Source organism: Pelophylax lessonae, assembly GCF_965119305.1.
Source record: "Pelophylax lessonae genome assembly, chromosome: 10".
Taxonomy (NCBI): Eukaryota; Metazoa; Chordata; class Amphibia; order Anura; family Ranidae; genus Pelophylax; species Pelophylax lessonae.
In genome coordinates this window covers 79,323,877-79,342,675 of record NC_138777.1, presented here as the reverse complement: position 1 = coordinate 79,342,675, position 18,799 = coordinate 79,323,877, and the positions used below count along the sequence as shown (strand labels likewise).

The 18,799-nt window shown below is 38.9% G+C and overlaps 1 protein-coding gene across 4 annotated transcripts in view; it reads left to right on the top strand.

Annotated features, from left to right (window-relative positions):
* The window catches only part of BRSK2 (BR serine/threonine kinase 2), a 260,786-nt gene extending 245,051 nt beyond the window's left edge, over window positions 1–15,735 (top strand). Inside the window, exons 19-20 of one of the 4 annotated variants that reach the window (XM_082270214.1) lie at window positions 1,831–1,878; window positions 14,933–15,735. In XM_082270214.1, coding sequence (XP_082126340.1) covers window positions 1,831–1,878; window positions 14,933–14,952 — 68 coding nt within the window. In that variant the 3' untranslated portion in view covers window positions 14,953–15,735. The other 3 variants (XM_082270213.1, XM_082270212.1, XM_082270215.1) reach the window with 3 other exon arrangements.
* The last annotated feature ends 3,064 nt before the right edge of the window (window positions 15,736–18,799 follow it).

The window sequence follows — 18,799 nt, the reverse complement described above, 5'->3', positions numbered from 1 at the left end:
GCCCGCCAGGAAGCTGTCACCGAACTGGGCCAGTCATTTTCAGGTGGGACATTCCCTGCCCCACATCCACGCGTATAAATGGGGCATGTATATGTGCAGCTGCGGGGCGAGGCATGCCTTGGCTGCCTTTGATTCACCCAGTACAGGTAACAGCTTCCTGGTAGGCTCACTTAAGCCCCGTACACACGAGAAGAAATTCGGCCGGGAAATTTCGTCAGACGACCGATCTCCCAATTTTCGGCTTGTTAGTAAGATGCTTCCGACAACCGACTCCGACTTTTCGGCCGAAAAAATTCTGGTGTGCAGGCTATATAATTTTTGTCGACCATCAAAACACGTCTGATTTTCGTCTCATTAGTACAGATTTCGATGGGGAAAAATCTTATGAGCAAAACTAGGCATGCTCAGAGATGAAAGAACACATAGAAAGCAATCCAACACATGACATCACTTCTGAAGTAGAATTCTGTAGTGCGGGAAAATTCGTGTGCAGTCTACAGCACATTCCAACCAACAGACACGACTCTGGACAAAAGACGGACGACCGATCGGCGGAAATTCATTGCGTGTGTACGAGGCTTTAGTAGGTGGTCAGGCAAGGTCCATGCCACCCCTCCCCCCACACCCCAACTGGGTGCAAACTGTGCGGGTGGAGGGAGTGCCAGGCCCCGGCCTAGACTTACATGTTACAATAGTTTAGCATTAGTGTTAGTGTTCTGCCACAGGGTCCACACTCCGGACAAAAGATGGACGACCGGTGGGCGGAAATTCGTTGCGTGTGTACGAGGCTTTAGGTGGGTTCGGATAAGGACCCAAACACTCTCAAGCTCACCTTTACTCCTTATGCTAAAACAAATAAATAAATCCAGCAGGGAAAGCAGGGCATTCTGTTATGGCCACAACAGGTGTGCAGTTTTGGGAACTCAAATGCAGAGAACCAATAAAGTCCTCGTGAAATTTAAAATAAAAAAAAAGCTGTCAGATGTTTTCATGCTCCAGTATCTACCAAAAAAGAATATGAATTTTGAGAGTATTGACCCTTTGAAATTTTCCTCTCGTGTATACAGGGCCTACGGTTCACCAAAGCAGTATAGTCATACTGAGCTTAAAAACATCAACTTTGCAATAGTGTCCCTGGAAGTTGAACATTTTTGGCAGCCATGTAATTCCAATGTAATGTGTGCACTTACTGAGTCTAACCCTCACTGGCTGACTTGAAGACTCTAATCCATCTCACATTCTCATTAACATAACATTTAATAGTTTCTTCCTAGTGTGTTATTTTATTATTCCAAAGTCTCAACAAAATAGACAACATTACCAAATGGTAGACTGCCAAGAGAATATGAACGATGTGTGGGCAGACATTTTGAGATGATATATTCACTAGAGGCAGCCTCTTCATTCTTTGACATGAGTTCTCCCACACCTATACACTAAATACAGTCATTTTGTGGGTTAAATTAATTTTCAGTCTGTTCTTTCACCGTGAACTATGGATGTCACTGTTCCATGAGAGATAAAATCTAGATTGCAGTGAAATTAGCTGTTCTCAGTAAACATATAGGCTAAAATTTCTAAACTGTTTGAAAAATTGTCCCATTGTGCCATATATACTGTCATATAAGTAGGTTCCCACAAAATGGTTGCTTCCACCTGTTACCTTATAAGCTTGCACTATTATGCTACCTCAGAGCTTGCAGTAGTCACACACATACTGCAACAAGAACATATATTGTGTAATGGAAAAGTGGAAATGTGGGGGATGCGTTTTGTGTGGGAATGTTTGGTTCATGTCCCCCACCCTGTTTTTCCCCTTGTGCTGTTCAGACCCCAATAACTGTATGGAGTATCTCAGTGGGAAGCTCTCAAAATGTGGTAAGGACCCTCCAGCTGTGTGCTCATACCTCTGCTGCTATTGCTATCGCTCTCCCCTTTGCTACCTACGCAGACTCCCCTGCTCATAACGATTCTTTCTCTCAGATTCCCACCCTTTCCTTAAACTACACACCAACCAATGCAGACTGATATACATCACTTACTATACATACATATCACTATACAAGAGGGCCTTAACCCAGCTATAGGAATGTCAAAGAATTCTGTCATATGTAGCCACCAGTTTTCACCAATGCTTCTCCACATAAAGGGGCTGTGTTGCTTTGAAGGTACTGTAAATACAGATGATGGGTTCACATCATTACACAAGCTTGTAAACATGTTTTTATTCCACATACAACACTATGTAGTGCCTAAGACAAGGTAAGAACATGGCTACTTCTTTCTTTACAACAGATAATTGGATCATCAATTGACAATTTTCAGCTGAATGATAGTACAAGTCCTTACATAGCCATTTTTTTTACCCTGCAGACTGCCAAAGTAGTATCTAAATACAATGAAATATGTTAGAATCTATGATTGGCATCGAATATGCATAGTAATAACTATGCTTTCTTTGGTAAAACACTATATTACCAAAATATGTAGACACCTCTCCAAACTATTGAGTTCTTGTGCAAGAAGTCTGTGTGGAGGAACGCAAGTGGCCTTCACAAAGCCCTGATCTCAATCCTGCTAAACAGCTTTGATTGTAAGTCAAATTAACCTGTCCAACATCAGTATTCCACCTCACAAATGCCCTCTTGGCTGAACTGTCACAAATTCTCATAGACACACTCTAAAATCTTGTGGAAAGCCTTTGCTGAAGAGTGGAGGCTGTTAACAATGGCAAGAAAGGTGCAACTCTCATAATAAAGTATATCTAAAGCCAAAACTGTTGTATCATGTTGGATAGAGTAGAGGAGGGTTAAAACCTTGTTAGTTTTTTTCATCTATGTCTCATTAGGGAGATTCCCCTTTACTTCCTGTCCTCTAGACTCAACAGGAAGTGAAAGGATATTTTTTCCTATATAAGGGATGTCCCCTCTTAAACAGTTGTCACAGGAATAAGTGTCCCCATTGTAAGATTACCATCTACTCTTGTTCTGTTCTGTGACAACTGAAAACTGGATTTACCCTCACTTTCCATCCCAGTGACATTCTTGCTCAGGACAACCATGAAGGAACAAAGACACAAATTAGAATCTCCCTAGTGGGAACACATAGTGGTTGATTTACTTAAATCTAGTGCCAGTTCAAATTTTGTACTCTCCAGCTTCCAGGTTTTATCGCCAAAGCTTAATTGAACAAGCTGAAATGAGAAGCTGATTGGCTACCATGCACAGCTGCACCAGATTTTCCACTGTCTAGTTTTAATAAATTAACGCCATAGAGCAATACAAACTTGACAGTGGTTCTAACTTTTCACCAATGTATCGACATCTAAAACAAAAAAATAAAAAAAAATAAAAAAAAGCTTTGCCTTTAGTTATACTTTAGAGTCCATGAATTAGGAATGGGATGCCCAACAAGCCCACGTGATCGGGTACCCACAAACTTTGTTCATATAGTGTAAGTATAGCGATGAGAATAGGTTGGTGAACCTCAGGAAACATAAGAATTTCTGCACAAATGTTTTTACTGTGACCAGATCTGTATTTCAATTGTCAGAGCAAATAAAGAAATTCTTATTTAACTAACAACACACAAGATTTTACATTATGATATCTGTGTTAAACAAATGGTTTTAATAATAAAGGTCATTGATGAAAAAAGTAGATGAACCTCAGGGAGAATGAGAGATTGACTATAGAGTATTGAGAGTCAAGTATTTCAGACAATGGGTAAGGTGTTCTAGTAAAATAAGGTGTAAAATAATATGGTTACCTGTTTATTGTTACAACATGGTTCTATTGATATGCAGTATGGTCTGATTGAAAGAGATTTTACAAGAACTTGTGTGCATATCTTACACTTTAAAACATATGTATACATGAGTCTACATACAGCACAATGTTTGGAGAATACAATATATCACATTCCAGTACAAAAACAATATCCCAACTGTGAAGAATGGTGGGATGGTATGGCGCTTCTTTAGAGGCAGGATAGCTAGCAATAACTTAAGGATCAATGAATTTTAATTTGTAGCTCGAGATTCCCCAGTAAAATGTCAGGGTGTGAGTTTGTGATCTGGAACTCAGAAAGTTGAATCACATAAACACAGTAAATCAACAGCAAAATGGTTCAAAGAGACCCAGGTCAGAGTTCTGACTACATTCCAGCTGAAACTCCATATTAACATCTGAAGGAGGCTTTTCAAGCAAGACTTACCAGGAATAAATACAGGAATGAGCCAAACTAGCTCCTAACTCTAACCGCTTGATCAAGATGGTACAACTAGCTGGTTAACATACTTTATCCATCAGTGACCTTGACTATGAAAAAACATTTCTTTAACATAGAGATCGTAATTTCCAATGTTTTATTATGTTTTCTAAAACTAACTTTAGAAGTTACTGTATTTTCTGGCGTATAAGACTACTTTTGAACCTCAAAAAATCCCCCAAAAATGGGGGGTCGTCTTATACGCCAAGTATAATATCTCCAAGGTAACCTAAGTATAAGTATTACCGGTAGATGTAATCTCTTAAGACGCTGGCTGTGTGGGAATCCTGTACTGGTATACCGTATGTACTGTAGCTTTTCCTACATACAGTGTACCACGCTGAGCCAATCGGGGAGATCGATGTATTCTATTATTGAATGCAAGGCCTGCTTAGATTGGCGGAGTAATATCAGCCCGCCTCTCTGACTCTGCCAATCCGAGCAGGCTTGGCCTTCAATAATAGAATACATCGCTCACTGTGATTGGCTCAGCGCGGTATACTATATGTAGCCAAAGGTACGGTACATACGGTATACCGGTACAGGATTCCCGCACAGCCAGCGTCTTGATATTACATCTACTGGTAATACTTAGGGTACCTTGGAGATATGATGAGAGATTACATGTATTACAGTACTTGGGGTACCTTGGAGATCTATGAGAAATCTGATGTTTTTCAATGGTGTTGTCTTGCTTCGGAAGGGGGGTAGTCTTATACGACGGGTATAGCCCAAAACCTATGTTTTAACTTGAAAATTAAGGGGGTCGTCTTATACACCCAGTCGTCTTATATGCCGGAAAATACGGGTACTTTTTTATGACTTAGATAAAGATAGCATCACAGTTTAAGAAATTCCTACAGAATTCCAGAAACTTTTATTGGCTTGATGGCTATTTTCTTATAACTATAATTATATTGGGATGCCTAAATGTCAATTTTCTTTAATAAATTATGTTCTGAGATAAATCAGTTCCCACAATTACAGACTGAAAACCAGCTGTAATGGAAAGTGATCTAGCCCCACTCACCCTCTTCCCCTACTTGTTAGTACATTTGCTTGCAACTTTTTGGTTTGCTTGGCCGCCATTTTTTTTCTAGCTTCAGCTAGTAGCATGGAAAAATCTTGTATCCAAGAAACATGAAAAGCCCCAGCTCAGTTTTTCTGGAGTAAGACTGCTTTCTCAGTAGATGCCTAATTTGGGAACATTAAATTTAATAGTCAGTAATTTTTTTCTTAACACATGCGGCTGTCCCACTGTGCCCACCTATTGTCTCTCTCTGTCTCTTCTTTCTTTCACCCTTCCTCATAAGGTTCCAGGTTTTCTTTTTGTGTCTTTTTTTATCATCCACTTAGTGTTCCCTTCTGTTTATGTTGCGCCTTCATTTTCATTCCCTTGTCATCTTTCTGCTCTTACATGATGACTTTAGTCTCCATTTTGGTCACTGCACTGGTCATGGCTTCTAGCCTTCATTTCATTTCCTTCAAAAAATATGTCAGCAGTGAATTCCATCACATAACACTTACATTGTCCTTACAGTTTATGTGGACACAAAGTATTACTGTCTTGGCCCAGCACTTGAAACATGAATGTGAAGGCAGTCTTTCCCAAAATGGCTCCTTGTATAAAACTGGAGGAGAGGAAAAGTGGAAGTATGAGGAGCAGTAGAAAAATCACATCAGAACTCTGATTGGTTGTTGTGGGTAGCAATACTCTTTCCTTTTCCTCCATTTTGTATATATGAGGCCTAATAAATAATTGAACTATGTGTAATTTATACTTCTGCTATGGAAGCAGCAATCTGTAACCCTCTCATGTTGCTTGTCCTGGACAACAAAATCATTTCGTAATCACATGTTTTATCAACTCATACAAATTTCACATATTCATAAATATTGCAGATGGGCCTGATTATATAGTATGCAATGGCCCAGCATTTAGGACTACAAAAAAGTGACCCGTATTTCTATAAAGTCTATCTTTTGCCTGTGTCTTGTGCTGGCAACTGTGAAACTCTTTGTCGCCTAAACTTTGCTTGCACTGCATATAGGTTATAGATACACTTTAGCAGAATAATGTGAACTGGAACAGAAGGATGTTACAGGGTTTAGTCTCTTCTATAAGATATAACAAAGGCAGGCAATTCAATGACATATCATATTCACTCTTACACATTGGTCATATGTGACTGCATTCTCAAAATATCTCAGGAGTTAGTTCACCTGCAAATAACATTCCTTTATTGTTGGTTTTGGGCCATACATTTATTTTAATACACATGGCATTCGTATAGAAAGATGAGTTAAAACAGATGTTATAGTTTATTACATAAGACCCTTCCTATCCAAATACAAAGATAATACGCAGAACAAAGCAATACACATTTAGAAACATTATTTTGCCCTTCTGCCCATATTATTTAATTTTCTCGCCTAAGTTGGCCACATACATTACAATCTAATTGCATAAACTTTTTTAGAGCTGGTTCCCACAAGGCTGTTTGGGTAGCGTTGATCAATGCAGTCCCAACAGACAAGGGAAAAAGTCCTGCTCTTTATAGGGCTCCACATACCAACTGGCTGCACGTAAAATGATGCAGAGATCAGTTTATCGCAGGGCATTACAGTGCTGTGCAACATATCCTAGTGCACTTCAGCATATAACTGCAAAGCAGTGCACAGTGTTGTGTACTTCAGTGCAGTATGGTAGTGATCGACCGATATCGTTTTTTTGTTGCCGATACTGATACCAATATTTTGGCCATTGAATATTGGTATCGGCCGATATATTTGTACATTAAACATTTTTTTTTTTTTTTAATCACTTGACAGGTACACTTGTGGAGGGATCTGGGAGTCTAAAAGACCCCCAAACCATCCTCTGCACTTAAAAGCATTCAAAACACCAAGTTTGGCTATTTTGAATGCTGTCATTTTTTTTAAATCTAGCGCCGAGTACCTGGAAGTTATGTCATGACATCACTTCCGGATTTTTACATGGAGACCCAATCAGAGCTGAATGCGGCTTTGATTGGATCTTCGGTGGCCGGGGGCGTCCTCTCCCGCTCTTCGTAATGACAGCCGACCGTCGGTGGACGCCGGTACCGGGGTGCTGCCTCTAGCTGCAGGCATCACTCCGGTACAAGCACTTTCCCGAAATATCGGCAATATTGGCAACCTCCGGGGGCCGATTCCGATATATCGGGGAAAGTGTATATAGGCCCCCGATATATCGGCTTTGCTGATAATCGGTCGATCCCTAGCGTTAACCAGTCCTTACATCAACCAATAACTTTATAGTACATGGACTTAACTACATACAAATTGGATTGTATAGGTATGCCATCACATGGCATAGTTTAACTAAGTACAGAGGTAGGAAGACCAGTTGTAACAAAGTACAGAGGTTGCACAATCAGACTGTAAAGTGTATGGCCAGGTTTACACTGCACACGTGTTATTCTACCCTTGAATCCACAATTTCCACATATCCCAGAATCCTTTGCAGGCTTGAACAAGACACACTATATAATCGGCTCCTGCTCTGCTTTCCTCACCCCATTTGCTGCTTTTTTCATTGCCAACACGCTAATGTAAGTCTCCTTTTCCCTCTCTCACGCCTCTAATCGCTTCATGTGTCCATCTGTCATTCAGCTCAATGCCTCTAAAGACTACAGCATATTGCAGCTTTCTATGACAACGAAGCTGATAGATTGCTTGTAAAATGTTTCATGCATAGAATTCTTTGAATGATTTGTCTTCATCTGTAACTGTCATATTGTCTCATATCTGTCTTTGGCTGTCTCTGCATATCAGTGCCTCTTGTGCAAGCAACATCTATCTCTCTACTGCTCCTCTCCTATCTCTTATAACTTTCCTTTGGTCCTCCTCACTTTACCATACTTCTTATCTTTTACCAAGCTGTGCTGGTGCAGCTGATTTCTGTTTTCTAGAAGTACTTGTTACCTGGCTATTCTGGATATGGCAGCTTTATGGGATGAACCAAGATTGATCATTCCAATATGATGAAGATCTTGTTACTGCTGTGCAACCAATTTACAATACCAAGCTAAATTTAAATGAATGGGAAACCCATAGCAGCCAGTTTGTTTTTGTCCTTTCCCTGGCGCAGGTTAGAAAATAAAGCAAACATGAAAGGTATAAGCAACGCTGCTGTTAAGCATTTGCTCAAACTGGGTGCAAATGCTGGTATGACCTTGCACTGTGTAGCTCCCTCTCATACGCCAATGGGTATGGATGAGGCTACACTGGACAAAATTCAAAAAAATACTATAGCTTAGGTTGGGAGTCAGTATTTTTTCTAAAAAAAATAAAAAAAAAATTCTTAAAAATGTTTAGTTTATCTCCTCTTCAAATAGTTCTATCCTCTGGATTTTGTAATAGACAACTAATAGAACCTCACAATTATCAGTGATCCATGCAGGTAGTGATTTTTTTAAGAAGGGGACAGCCTGTGTGATAATCTTTGTGAATTGACCCTACTACATTGTATACCAGTTCAGGCTGAGACCTAGGAGCACATTTTAAAAGCATTGGTATGGTCCACCGCTGCTGCAAAAAATAAAAAAAAATAAAACAATTCATATTAAAAATCCGTGATATGGCCGCACCTCTACTGTAAAAAAACAAACAAAATAAAAATACATGTCTGCATGTGAAGCAGAAGTACGGCCAGACTGCTGCTGTAAAAAAAAATACACATATTAAGAAGCAGTGGTATAATTAAGCTGCTGTGGGGCAAAAAATATATACATATATATTAAGAACCAGTGATAAAAAAAAAAAAAAGAAAAACAATATAAATGTGCGGTTTTCTTTTTTTTTTTTTAAGAAGCAGTGGTGGTGTGGCTGGACTGCTGCTGTAAAAAAAAAAAAAAAACATTTATATTAATAAGCAGTAAAAAACAAAAAAAGTGGAAAAACAGCCCAAAAAAAAAAAAATAGTGGTGTGCTTTCCAAATGTGTTCTTCTGCTGACTTTGGGACTAAAACCCTACGGAGTGCAACAGAACTGATAAAAAGTTAGAAGTAGATCCCGGTCATGAGATTTGTCAAAGGTCTCATGAGCGGCACTTCTTCAGTCATTGAGCTCCATCAGCTTCATTAAGCATAGAGAACTTTGTGGGGCTTCTGCAGCTATACACCACGGCTCAATTTTTATAAATGGAATCAGCTGCCTTGTGCATAGTAAAGACCAGTGTAAGGTGATGTAACAGCACTCTACTCCTATCAGTGAGTGTTCTCTGTAGCATTATGAAGAAAATGCAACTCAGGACTTTAGGGGATCCACACTGCGCTTTTGCATTTTATTAACAAGAATGCCAGGGAATTGTAGAATATATTCAACGATGCCCTGTGGCGTTGGAGAGATGGGAAACCACATAAGTCTATAAGGAGTTTCCTTATCTGTATTCACACTTAGTGGAGCGTTACAGGTTTTGTGCAATTTTTTTGCATGTTTTTTTGGTGTGAACAGGGCCTTAGGGTTATTTGAAGAATTGAGATTACAGTAAGAAAAGGGATATAGCTAAGAAGACAGCCAATTACATCGGTTGAGCAATTGGGAGAAATATTGAATCAAACTGGCATGCATAATTTGGAAGTTACATAAACTTGACTATTTATTGGTTGAACTAGAATGGACTTGTGTCTTTCAACCTGACTAACTTATGTAACTACAAGTATTTATGTTTTATTAGACATTCACAAGCACTGGTTCGTCCAACAAAAATGTCATATCCAAGTAAATACTAGGAAAGATTTTACAAGAGCAGAGAAAGCAAGAGCTTTATATACTATCTTTAATTTGTGTTTTTATTGTTTTTTTTTTTTTTTATATCATTTCTAATATGTAAATATCAGCACAGATAAACTAAATATTACTGCAGATCATATTGTATAGGTGACAGGACACAATTTCATGGAAACCAGAAGCTATTCTGGTTTCCATATTAATATGTTAATATGTAGTGTAGTTACATACAACAGTGGAAAAACTTTGTGAACTCTGAAAATTTAAAGTCTGCTAAAATGGCTTCTAAACTTCATCTAACTCCTATAAATAAATACAGCCTTCTTTAACAAATACACATGGGGCTTGATTTATCAATACTGCCGCATAGCAAGGCAGAGCAAAACATGGTTAAGGAGACATTAATAAAAAGTTAAAGCTTGATAGATAAAGGACTTTTTCTGCCTCTTAGAAATAGCACTGTGCCAGTAGAAAAACAGGTTTAAACAATCAAGTTCATTTATAAAAAACAATAATCTCAAACCAATGCTTTTTCTCCCTGCAGATCAAACTTACATAGGATTAGGCATTTTGGCCAGTTCCTGTATATATATCTGTTCATATTTTTTGGTTTTTGGCATGTCTTGATAAAGTAATCTACTTTAGATCATGCCACAGCATGGAAGGAAGAATATTAATGTTATTAATTCCATCTGAAAACTGTGTTCCTGATTGGACACTAATGGGGATCTCAAGTCTCTAAAAATTTGTTCTTAATGCTTTGCTGACAAGCAACATCAAACAATCCAGAGGTAATCCTCCTCTGATTTCCTGCAGACAGTCACTAGAGACAGTTCACACATCCCTCCTTACTTCCGTTTGCTCGTTTCTCACTAAACATGGATGGGAGAAGTGAATAGTGGGATATTCCAACTGGAACTATCTACAGTTGATAAGGAAAACTCTCATTTAGCCTCACCAGGTTACTTGTGGAAGCACTGCTTTAACCATACTGCCACTTGTATGGAAAAGTTAAGTCTTCTTGTTCTCTCCAGCAGCAGACTTGATGAAACTACAGTTTCTTCAGGACACTCTCTAGCATCCCCTTGACTGAAACCCGTCAACTAACTCTTCTAGCTGAAGGGATTGTCCTCTCAGGACAGGCACCATGACACAGATCTGTACTAACTATAGGCAGAATCAGATCTTTTCCAGTGTCTCCCTTTCAGTCAGCTCTGCAGGACCTCCGGGTCTCAGCGTCTCTCTGACTCTCAGGCCCTCAGGTCAACCACCTGAGGCTGCATGGCAACTTCTACAGGGGAGGGGTAGCAGTCCCCCTCCTCTGGAACCCCACTCTCCAGCAGAAAGACCCCAAACACATGTGCATTTTTACAGTATTCCAGCATGCACCAAGGCACTTTCCTCTGCCAATCACCAGGGCTGTACTAATTGCCTGTGCACTCATTTGTCAGATTTCCTTCCACTGTCTAATATGCCTCCCTATTGGACCTGTGTGAAACACTTCAGACAAACTGAGCTGCACCTGAGCACCATGAGCAGACCTCACTAGCAGATCCCGCTCTCTGGTAGGCAGAGAACAATATAGATTTACCTGGAAATCTCTCTGGTAAGCGGAAAAGATCCAAAACTATACTCGCTCTCTCTAGCACCTACCCAGGAGGGTGCTGCAGACCTGTAGCACACATGCGCATTAAGAGGACTCTAGGATGTCTTCAGTGCAAGGGCTGTGGAACCCCGAGCAAGTCAACATAAGATCACTAGAGAAGAAAAAAATATATATAATTTACCAAACAGCGTCACTTAGAGGGGTGGGATGAGTACTTAAAGGACAACTTTACTGAATGTAAAGTTATCCTGAAACATCCCCTGAAATCAATTTTATTGGATCACAAATTCTGGAATGAAGAGAAGGTATCAAAAATGTTTATTTTTATATAAAGCAGGAGATGTAAAGCCCACCCCTGAACTAATTAAATAAATCCAACTAAAGTTTTTTTAAGATGTCATTATCTTAAAGGATTCATACACTACTTTTCCTAAATGACTTTGATTGTTTAAACCATCTATTCAATAAATATATAGTAATGGAAAATGTTGTGATTGCTGCTTGTTGAAATAGACTGTATTTTTGTTATCAATTTAATTAAGACCTGATCACATCTTACAAGCCATTCAAGCAGCAAGCCACAACATGTTTTCTCACAGCTGTATAATATGACATGAATTAGAATAATGAGTAATTATTTGCAACAGTAATGATTTAAAAATAAAATTAATTACAAAATCAAAATATAGTGAAAAGCTACAAGATGTTATATAATGATTACTTTCAAATGGAACCCCTAAACACGATTAAAGCTACATATCTGTGAACTCTTACCTCCCAAACAATTAGTCATTTTGTTAATTCCATTCTTGTGATCTAGGCACCCCTGCCAGGTCAGTGACAATAGTTTTCCCCCCATTGCAGTTCATCAATACCCTTTGGTCACTGAACCAGCCCCATCTTGCTAGCTGGACAATAAATGATTAGACCCTCATGGTAGAATTATCACTCTTCTCACTCCACTTACTTTAATGTTAAACTGACTGTGCTCTGCAACAAAACCTCCATATCATCCACGTTGAGTCCCACTGTGCAGGAATTTAAAATCAGCTAATATAAAAAATAAAAAAAAAAACAGATCCAAAAAAAAAAATATATATATATTTAAAAAGATTTTACAAATAACTAAATTAAATAGCAGTATTCAAAACCTGCTTGAAGTTCAGTTATAAATAAAGTAAATAATTGCCCAATTACAGCCACCATTTTCAATGCTATAATTACCGTACATACAATTCTGTAAATGAATTAGGACTATTCAGCTGTTATATACACACTTCTGAAATAAAATTTCAATGGAAAACTCCCAAAGCAATAATGTTAGTAAAATAGTCTTCTGTGAGCGTTAATGGTTCTTTATTTTGAAAGCGAATAAGTTATTTAAATTGATTATATAAAATTAAAATTTTACTTTTCACGCTAGTCTTAAAAGATGTAGCTTAGCTCCCTATACATTATTATGTTCTAATGTACTTTGACATCTACAAAATGGCCACTATTTGCTATTGTGCTGCCTTTCAAGTTAGTATCTATTTTTTAGAGCAGAATATTATGTTCCTTTACTTTTTTGTTTACGCCAATCCAGTATTTTAATTTATCAAATTTGTTTGCTCCTCATCACTCTTGCTCGCATAATTCCTCTGCATTTCACCCCTCACGTAATTTCTTCTTCATCCCTTCTGTAAAGTGCACCTGTCATCACATGGAGGTAGCCATGGTCCTGGAAAAGAAACCTATTCAATTTATTAGAAACTGGTGACATCATTAGAAATGCAATCAATGATCCCAGCAAAAAGCAAGGATGTCACAATGAAAAGAATGGCTGCTTTCATTTAAGTGATGGGCATACTTTAATTCTTCCCAACTCTCTTCCATTCTGTCTTTCTTTCTACCTCTCTCTCTCTCTCTCTCTCTGCCTGTCTCTTACCCTTCCCCTCCTCTCTCCCTTCCCTGTTTTTCTCTCTATCTCTAGGCCGCCCAATCAGTAACTTCTTTGACGTACTTAAACAACTTTTTTCAGACGAGAAGAATGGTCACGCTTCTCCTGCCCCTGGGCCCCACAGCAAGCAGCGTTCGACTGATAATAAGGAACAGGGGCCCGTGGGAGCCAGCGGGAAGGAAAAAAGCAGGAAAACCAGCCCCGTCATCACTCAGGAGACCCCTGTCACTGCTTCTCCTAGCAAACAGGGCACATAACAGAGGAATATTCCTGCTGTGACCTCAAGATGTCACTAAAGCCCAATGATACCACAGGGAGTATGCCCTGCAATATACTCAGTGAACACAAGATGGCAGTGTCATAGAGTGATACTATAGGGTTTTGGCCTGTAAAATACACTCTGCTGACATTTTTTCTGTGCTGGTTGAACATACCCAACATGACCCATAAGGACTTTCAGAAAAAAACAAAACAAGGAGAACTTTTACTGTCACGGTTTCAGTGATTTACAGGTGGTAGTAGTATTATAGTGACAGGAAGGTGTGATTTTCCTATGTATGTCTTCAGAAAACATGTACGCTAGAAATCTGTAGCTTTTCCAACTTTTATGGAGCTACAGATCTCAGCATGATCTTTTGTTATGGAACATATTTCAGCAATTTCATTGATCACTGGGACTGTATTTCCATCACCATTTCAAGATCAGCAGATTATTGAACCTTGATGTACATACAATGAGGTGCAATTGTCTTGATAATGATTTAACTCGCAGCCTTGGGGCCATCACCTTGTCAATTGCAAATCATTTTTTGCACCATCATCTCCATTATGGATCCAAATGCACAAATAAGCTCTGAGATTTGGGTTTGCCTTCACCCCCCATGTCATGCCAGATTGTAGATATTACCAAACTATGAATTATGGATTTATCTTACATATACATATATATTTATTCTGCCATGTAAATACATATATACGTGTGTATATATTCTTGCACACCCTTGTACCTGCAGTATTAGTACTAAAGATAGAAGTGCATCATTTGATAGCCGGAATACTGAATGTTTATGTATATAAAGCTATAAATATGTATATAGAGAGCTCGGAGCACAATCGTTATTGGATGCTGCCTGCTTGGTTCCAGCTTCCTAAACTAATGGTTCTCCTTTCCTGTTCTATATGTTTGTTTGCCATTTCACCTCTATAACACATCTTCTCATGACCTCAATTCTTTTTTTTTTTCCCTTATTTTTCTTTCATTTTTTTTTTTTATATTGCCTCTTTTTTTTTTTTGCATTCTTTCTCTCTTTCTCGCATGTGTCTTCTCCCTCACTTTACCCCCCCAGGAATTATCCCAAAAAGCTAACCAGCCGCCCTTCTTCTTTCCTTGTCTGCCTGGCCAGAAGATGACCCTGACTCTACCCTGCGCCTGCCACCCAGTATGGAGCCTGCAGCAGGGACATCTCTCTTTCCGAGATGGGCAATAAAGCACACAGGAGTTGGGTTACCATCAAGTAATAGTACAACTGACAATGATGTTGGGAGTTTACATTGGTCCTTGCAGAACATTGCAAGACACAACAGTTGTTATTAGCTTAATAATAACCCTACTCCTGAAATCCTGCTTAGCTGCACCACCCAAGAATCGTAGATCTGTACTTGAATGCCTAGGGTTGTGTGTAGCTTCCTGGGCAGGAAAGGGTTCCATAGAATATATTAAGGGTTTTTAATGCTGAATGTATTTAAGGGGTTACATATGTTTACACACAAACACACGCATACAGCACACACACTACAGACTGCTACATGAAGAGAGGGTTGAAAAGAGGAGCTGCGTTCTGTACTGAACCCCTATTTAGGGCAGTGCCCTATTATTCGGCTCTTGGGGGGTTGGAATGATTTCTGAGGGATGTACACAGGGTGGGTAGGAGGGGGTTGGCATGTCCTGTTGCATAATGTGAAATATCGGGGCTATTTTTATAAGGTTTGTAAGTTCGGGGTTGGGTGTTAATCCTTTGTGTTTAAATTATTAACTGCTAACTGCAAGATTGGCCTGTGGATCAGTGTTGTGCATGGTGGGTAGAGACACAAGAGTGCCCAGCAGCACAAGAGCATTGCGCCAGTGTTTACATATGTTCTTGCCTGTATATAGAAGCACACAGCGCTCTGCAGAGTGCCTAAATGTCAGAGCCAAATATAATTCCCCCAAATGTGGATGAAGAATGCAACACACCTTTCTATACTCCAAAAAAAAGATGGAGGTTGGATGGTTTAGAGTTCTCACAATATCTTTAATAAAAGCAGCCATATTGCAAGAAAAAGATAGAGACTAGATGGTTTGGAGTCCCCACAATACCGTTAATAAAAGCAGCCGTATTGCAAAAATATGATAGAGTCTAGATAGTTTGGAGTCCCCACAATACTGTTAATAAAAGCAGCCATATTGCCAGAATATGATAGAGACTAGATGTTTTGGAGTCCCCATAATACCATTAATAAAAGCAGCCATATTGCAAAAATATGATAGAGACTAGATGGTTTGGAGTTCCCTCAAAACTGTTAATAAAAACAGCCATATTGTAAGATTATGATAGAGAAAATATGTATTGAAGTCCCCACAATACCGTTAATAAAAGCAGCCATATTGCCAAAATATAATAGAGACTAGATGTTTTTAAGTCCCCACAATACTGTTAATAAAAGCAGCCATATTACAAGAATATGATAGAGACTAGATGGTTTGGAGTTCTCACAATACCTTTTAACAAAAACAGCCATATTGCAAGGTAAATCACTTTTCAATGTTAAAGCTTGACTTCTGTGATGTGTCTTTGGGTTGTTTTACCATGCCATTCTTTATAGTCATTGATCTGCATGACTGCACAATTCTACAGTGTGATAGGACATTCTGTTCCTGATTTTCTTTACCCCCGAAGAAAGAAGAAATGAGATAGGAATATAAAGTAATGGGGAAAAGCTGTGCTTCTCCTATAACTGTGCCACCTTTGGCCTGGTCTGATTTGACTTTTCCATAAATCCATGCCATTTCCAGGATTTTGGTGCCCAACTTCCCCTTCCCAGTGCATCCCTTAAAATCTTTACAGCAAAGACTAAATACATTACACAAACACAGGCACAAAATATCTGCAATGAGGTGATCACATTTATTATGATTTTACAGGCTGGATTATAATTAGTGTTAAATGTAATGACCACCGCCAAGCATTGAACTCCATACCAAAAATCATTGACAGGACAAAGATTGTTTTAAAATACTGATAAATTGATGAAAAACTTCCTTGATGTACATTTTACAATAACACTTGTTGTTGGCTATAAAAAAATAGCAATAAAGTAAATAATTAAATGTACTATTTAAATCTAAACTTAAATGTAATTGAATGAATTTACTTATACATCGTGGATTTTGTGCATTTTCATGGTCCCTTTAAGTTGTTTCAGAAACTATACACAATCGGTGCAGTTTTGGAGGTCTAGTTCACTGATTTATACATTTTAAAGTTTTTTTGAGGCTGGTCTTGTTTAAAGATGCTCATTCTTTCTACTGATGCTCACTCTACCTACTATATCCTACATATGGGGTGGCAATAACAGAAACACCTATTGTTTAGTGACTGATAACCTTTCAGTTCAGAACTGAAACAGCATTTCCCAGATTTCAGTTATTTTTAGCTGTAAAAAAAAAAAAAAAAACACCATACCTTCCATGATGCTCAAAACCTGAGTATTTGGATTTGCAGCCTACTGTATTTGCAGCCTAATCCGAATTCACGGATCTTCCTTTAAGTAAACCCCTTCTTATTTTTGATAGAACCCTTAAATTGATATAAAAGTCATGATTGCCTTATCATACACCAATTATCTAAACATGTTATATAGTCAAATATATGTGAAACCCTTCATAATAATTGAGTGTGCTTGTTTTGGCCACAACCATTGGTAAACCACATAGCCATGCAAGGTTATTGTTAATGCTACAGCATACATTTTAGATGATTCCTTGCTTCCAGCCTTTCGGCAACAGTTTGGTGATGGCCTTTTTGTTTCAGTATGACTGTGCCCCATCAGATCCATAGAGACATGGCTTGAAGAGTTGGCATGGAGGAATTTGTGTGGCCTACACAAAGCTCAGAGCTCAACACTACTGAACACCATTGGGTTGAATTGGAACACGATTGGGAGCCAGGTCTTCTCTTCCAATATCAGAACCTGACGTCAAAAATACTCTTAGACACTCCAAAACAGGTGTGATTGTCAGATGTCCACAAGCATTTGGCCATATAGTGTGAAGTGTATAAATTACTCTCTACTTTGATTCCCAACTAGATAGGCCTGGATATGGATAATGGAAATTGTAGTGTGATAACAGTCTGAGGCTAGAACCCTGGTGCCAAAACAACTACCGATACTCCATCTACAAATCAGGGTAGAAGTCAATAACCTATTGTCCCATAACCTTCAGGGCTCTGCAAAGTGTATGTATGTACTAAATTCTGCAATGCTTGAAAGGTACTGTATACAAAAGCAAGCCATAGTCTGCAAGTTGTATGCGTACCACACTGCACTCACTGTCCTCTTGGCGTCTGTACGTGGCACAACGTTCCACAGGCCTTTCGCACAGTGCGTGGTGTGAAAGTCTCTGTTATTTATAAATACAATATAAATATATATATTTAAGCTATTAGCTGTACAAGGATCAAGTTTGCGATGAATGATTCAGTTGGTATGTAAATAAACTGTTTTACTGAGCATATGTCCTGTGAATGGGAGACAGCACAATACATATTTATGGTTCAGCAGGAGAAAACACATCTTACCGCCATCCAAACGCAACTTAAGGTTCTTCATGAAAAACAAGGCCTCAGTCTCCGATCCTCCTAACTCCTTCCCTGTTCTCTCTTGTCCCCATGGTTTTAAAATCCATCCCGTTTGTTGTATATACGTCTGAAGCAAATGACGATCAGAGGGTATTATGTACTAAGAGGTGCTGAATTTTTGGGGCAGGAGAGATGTAAGGGCAGGGCTTGTGACTTCTGGTAACCCTTTAAATGTTACCGGTTCCCTGAAAGGGTTCATGTCAATGTTCTGTTGAACTCCTGTCTTTTTACACTTGCACATTTTACAGTATTACACCCCACTCAACTGCCAAAAAACCAGGCGTACCCAGCTCTGTGGCAGGAGTGGCGGTGGTA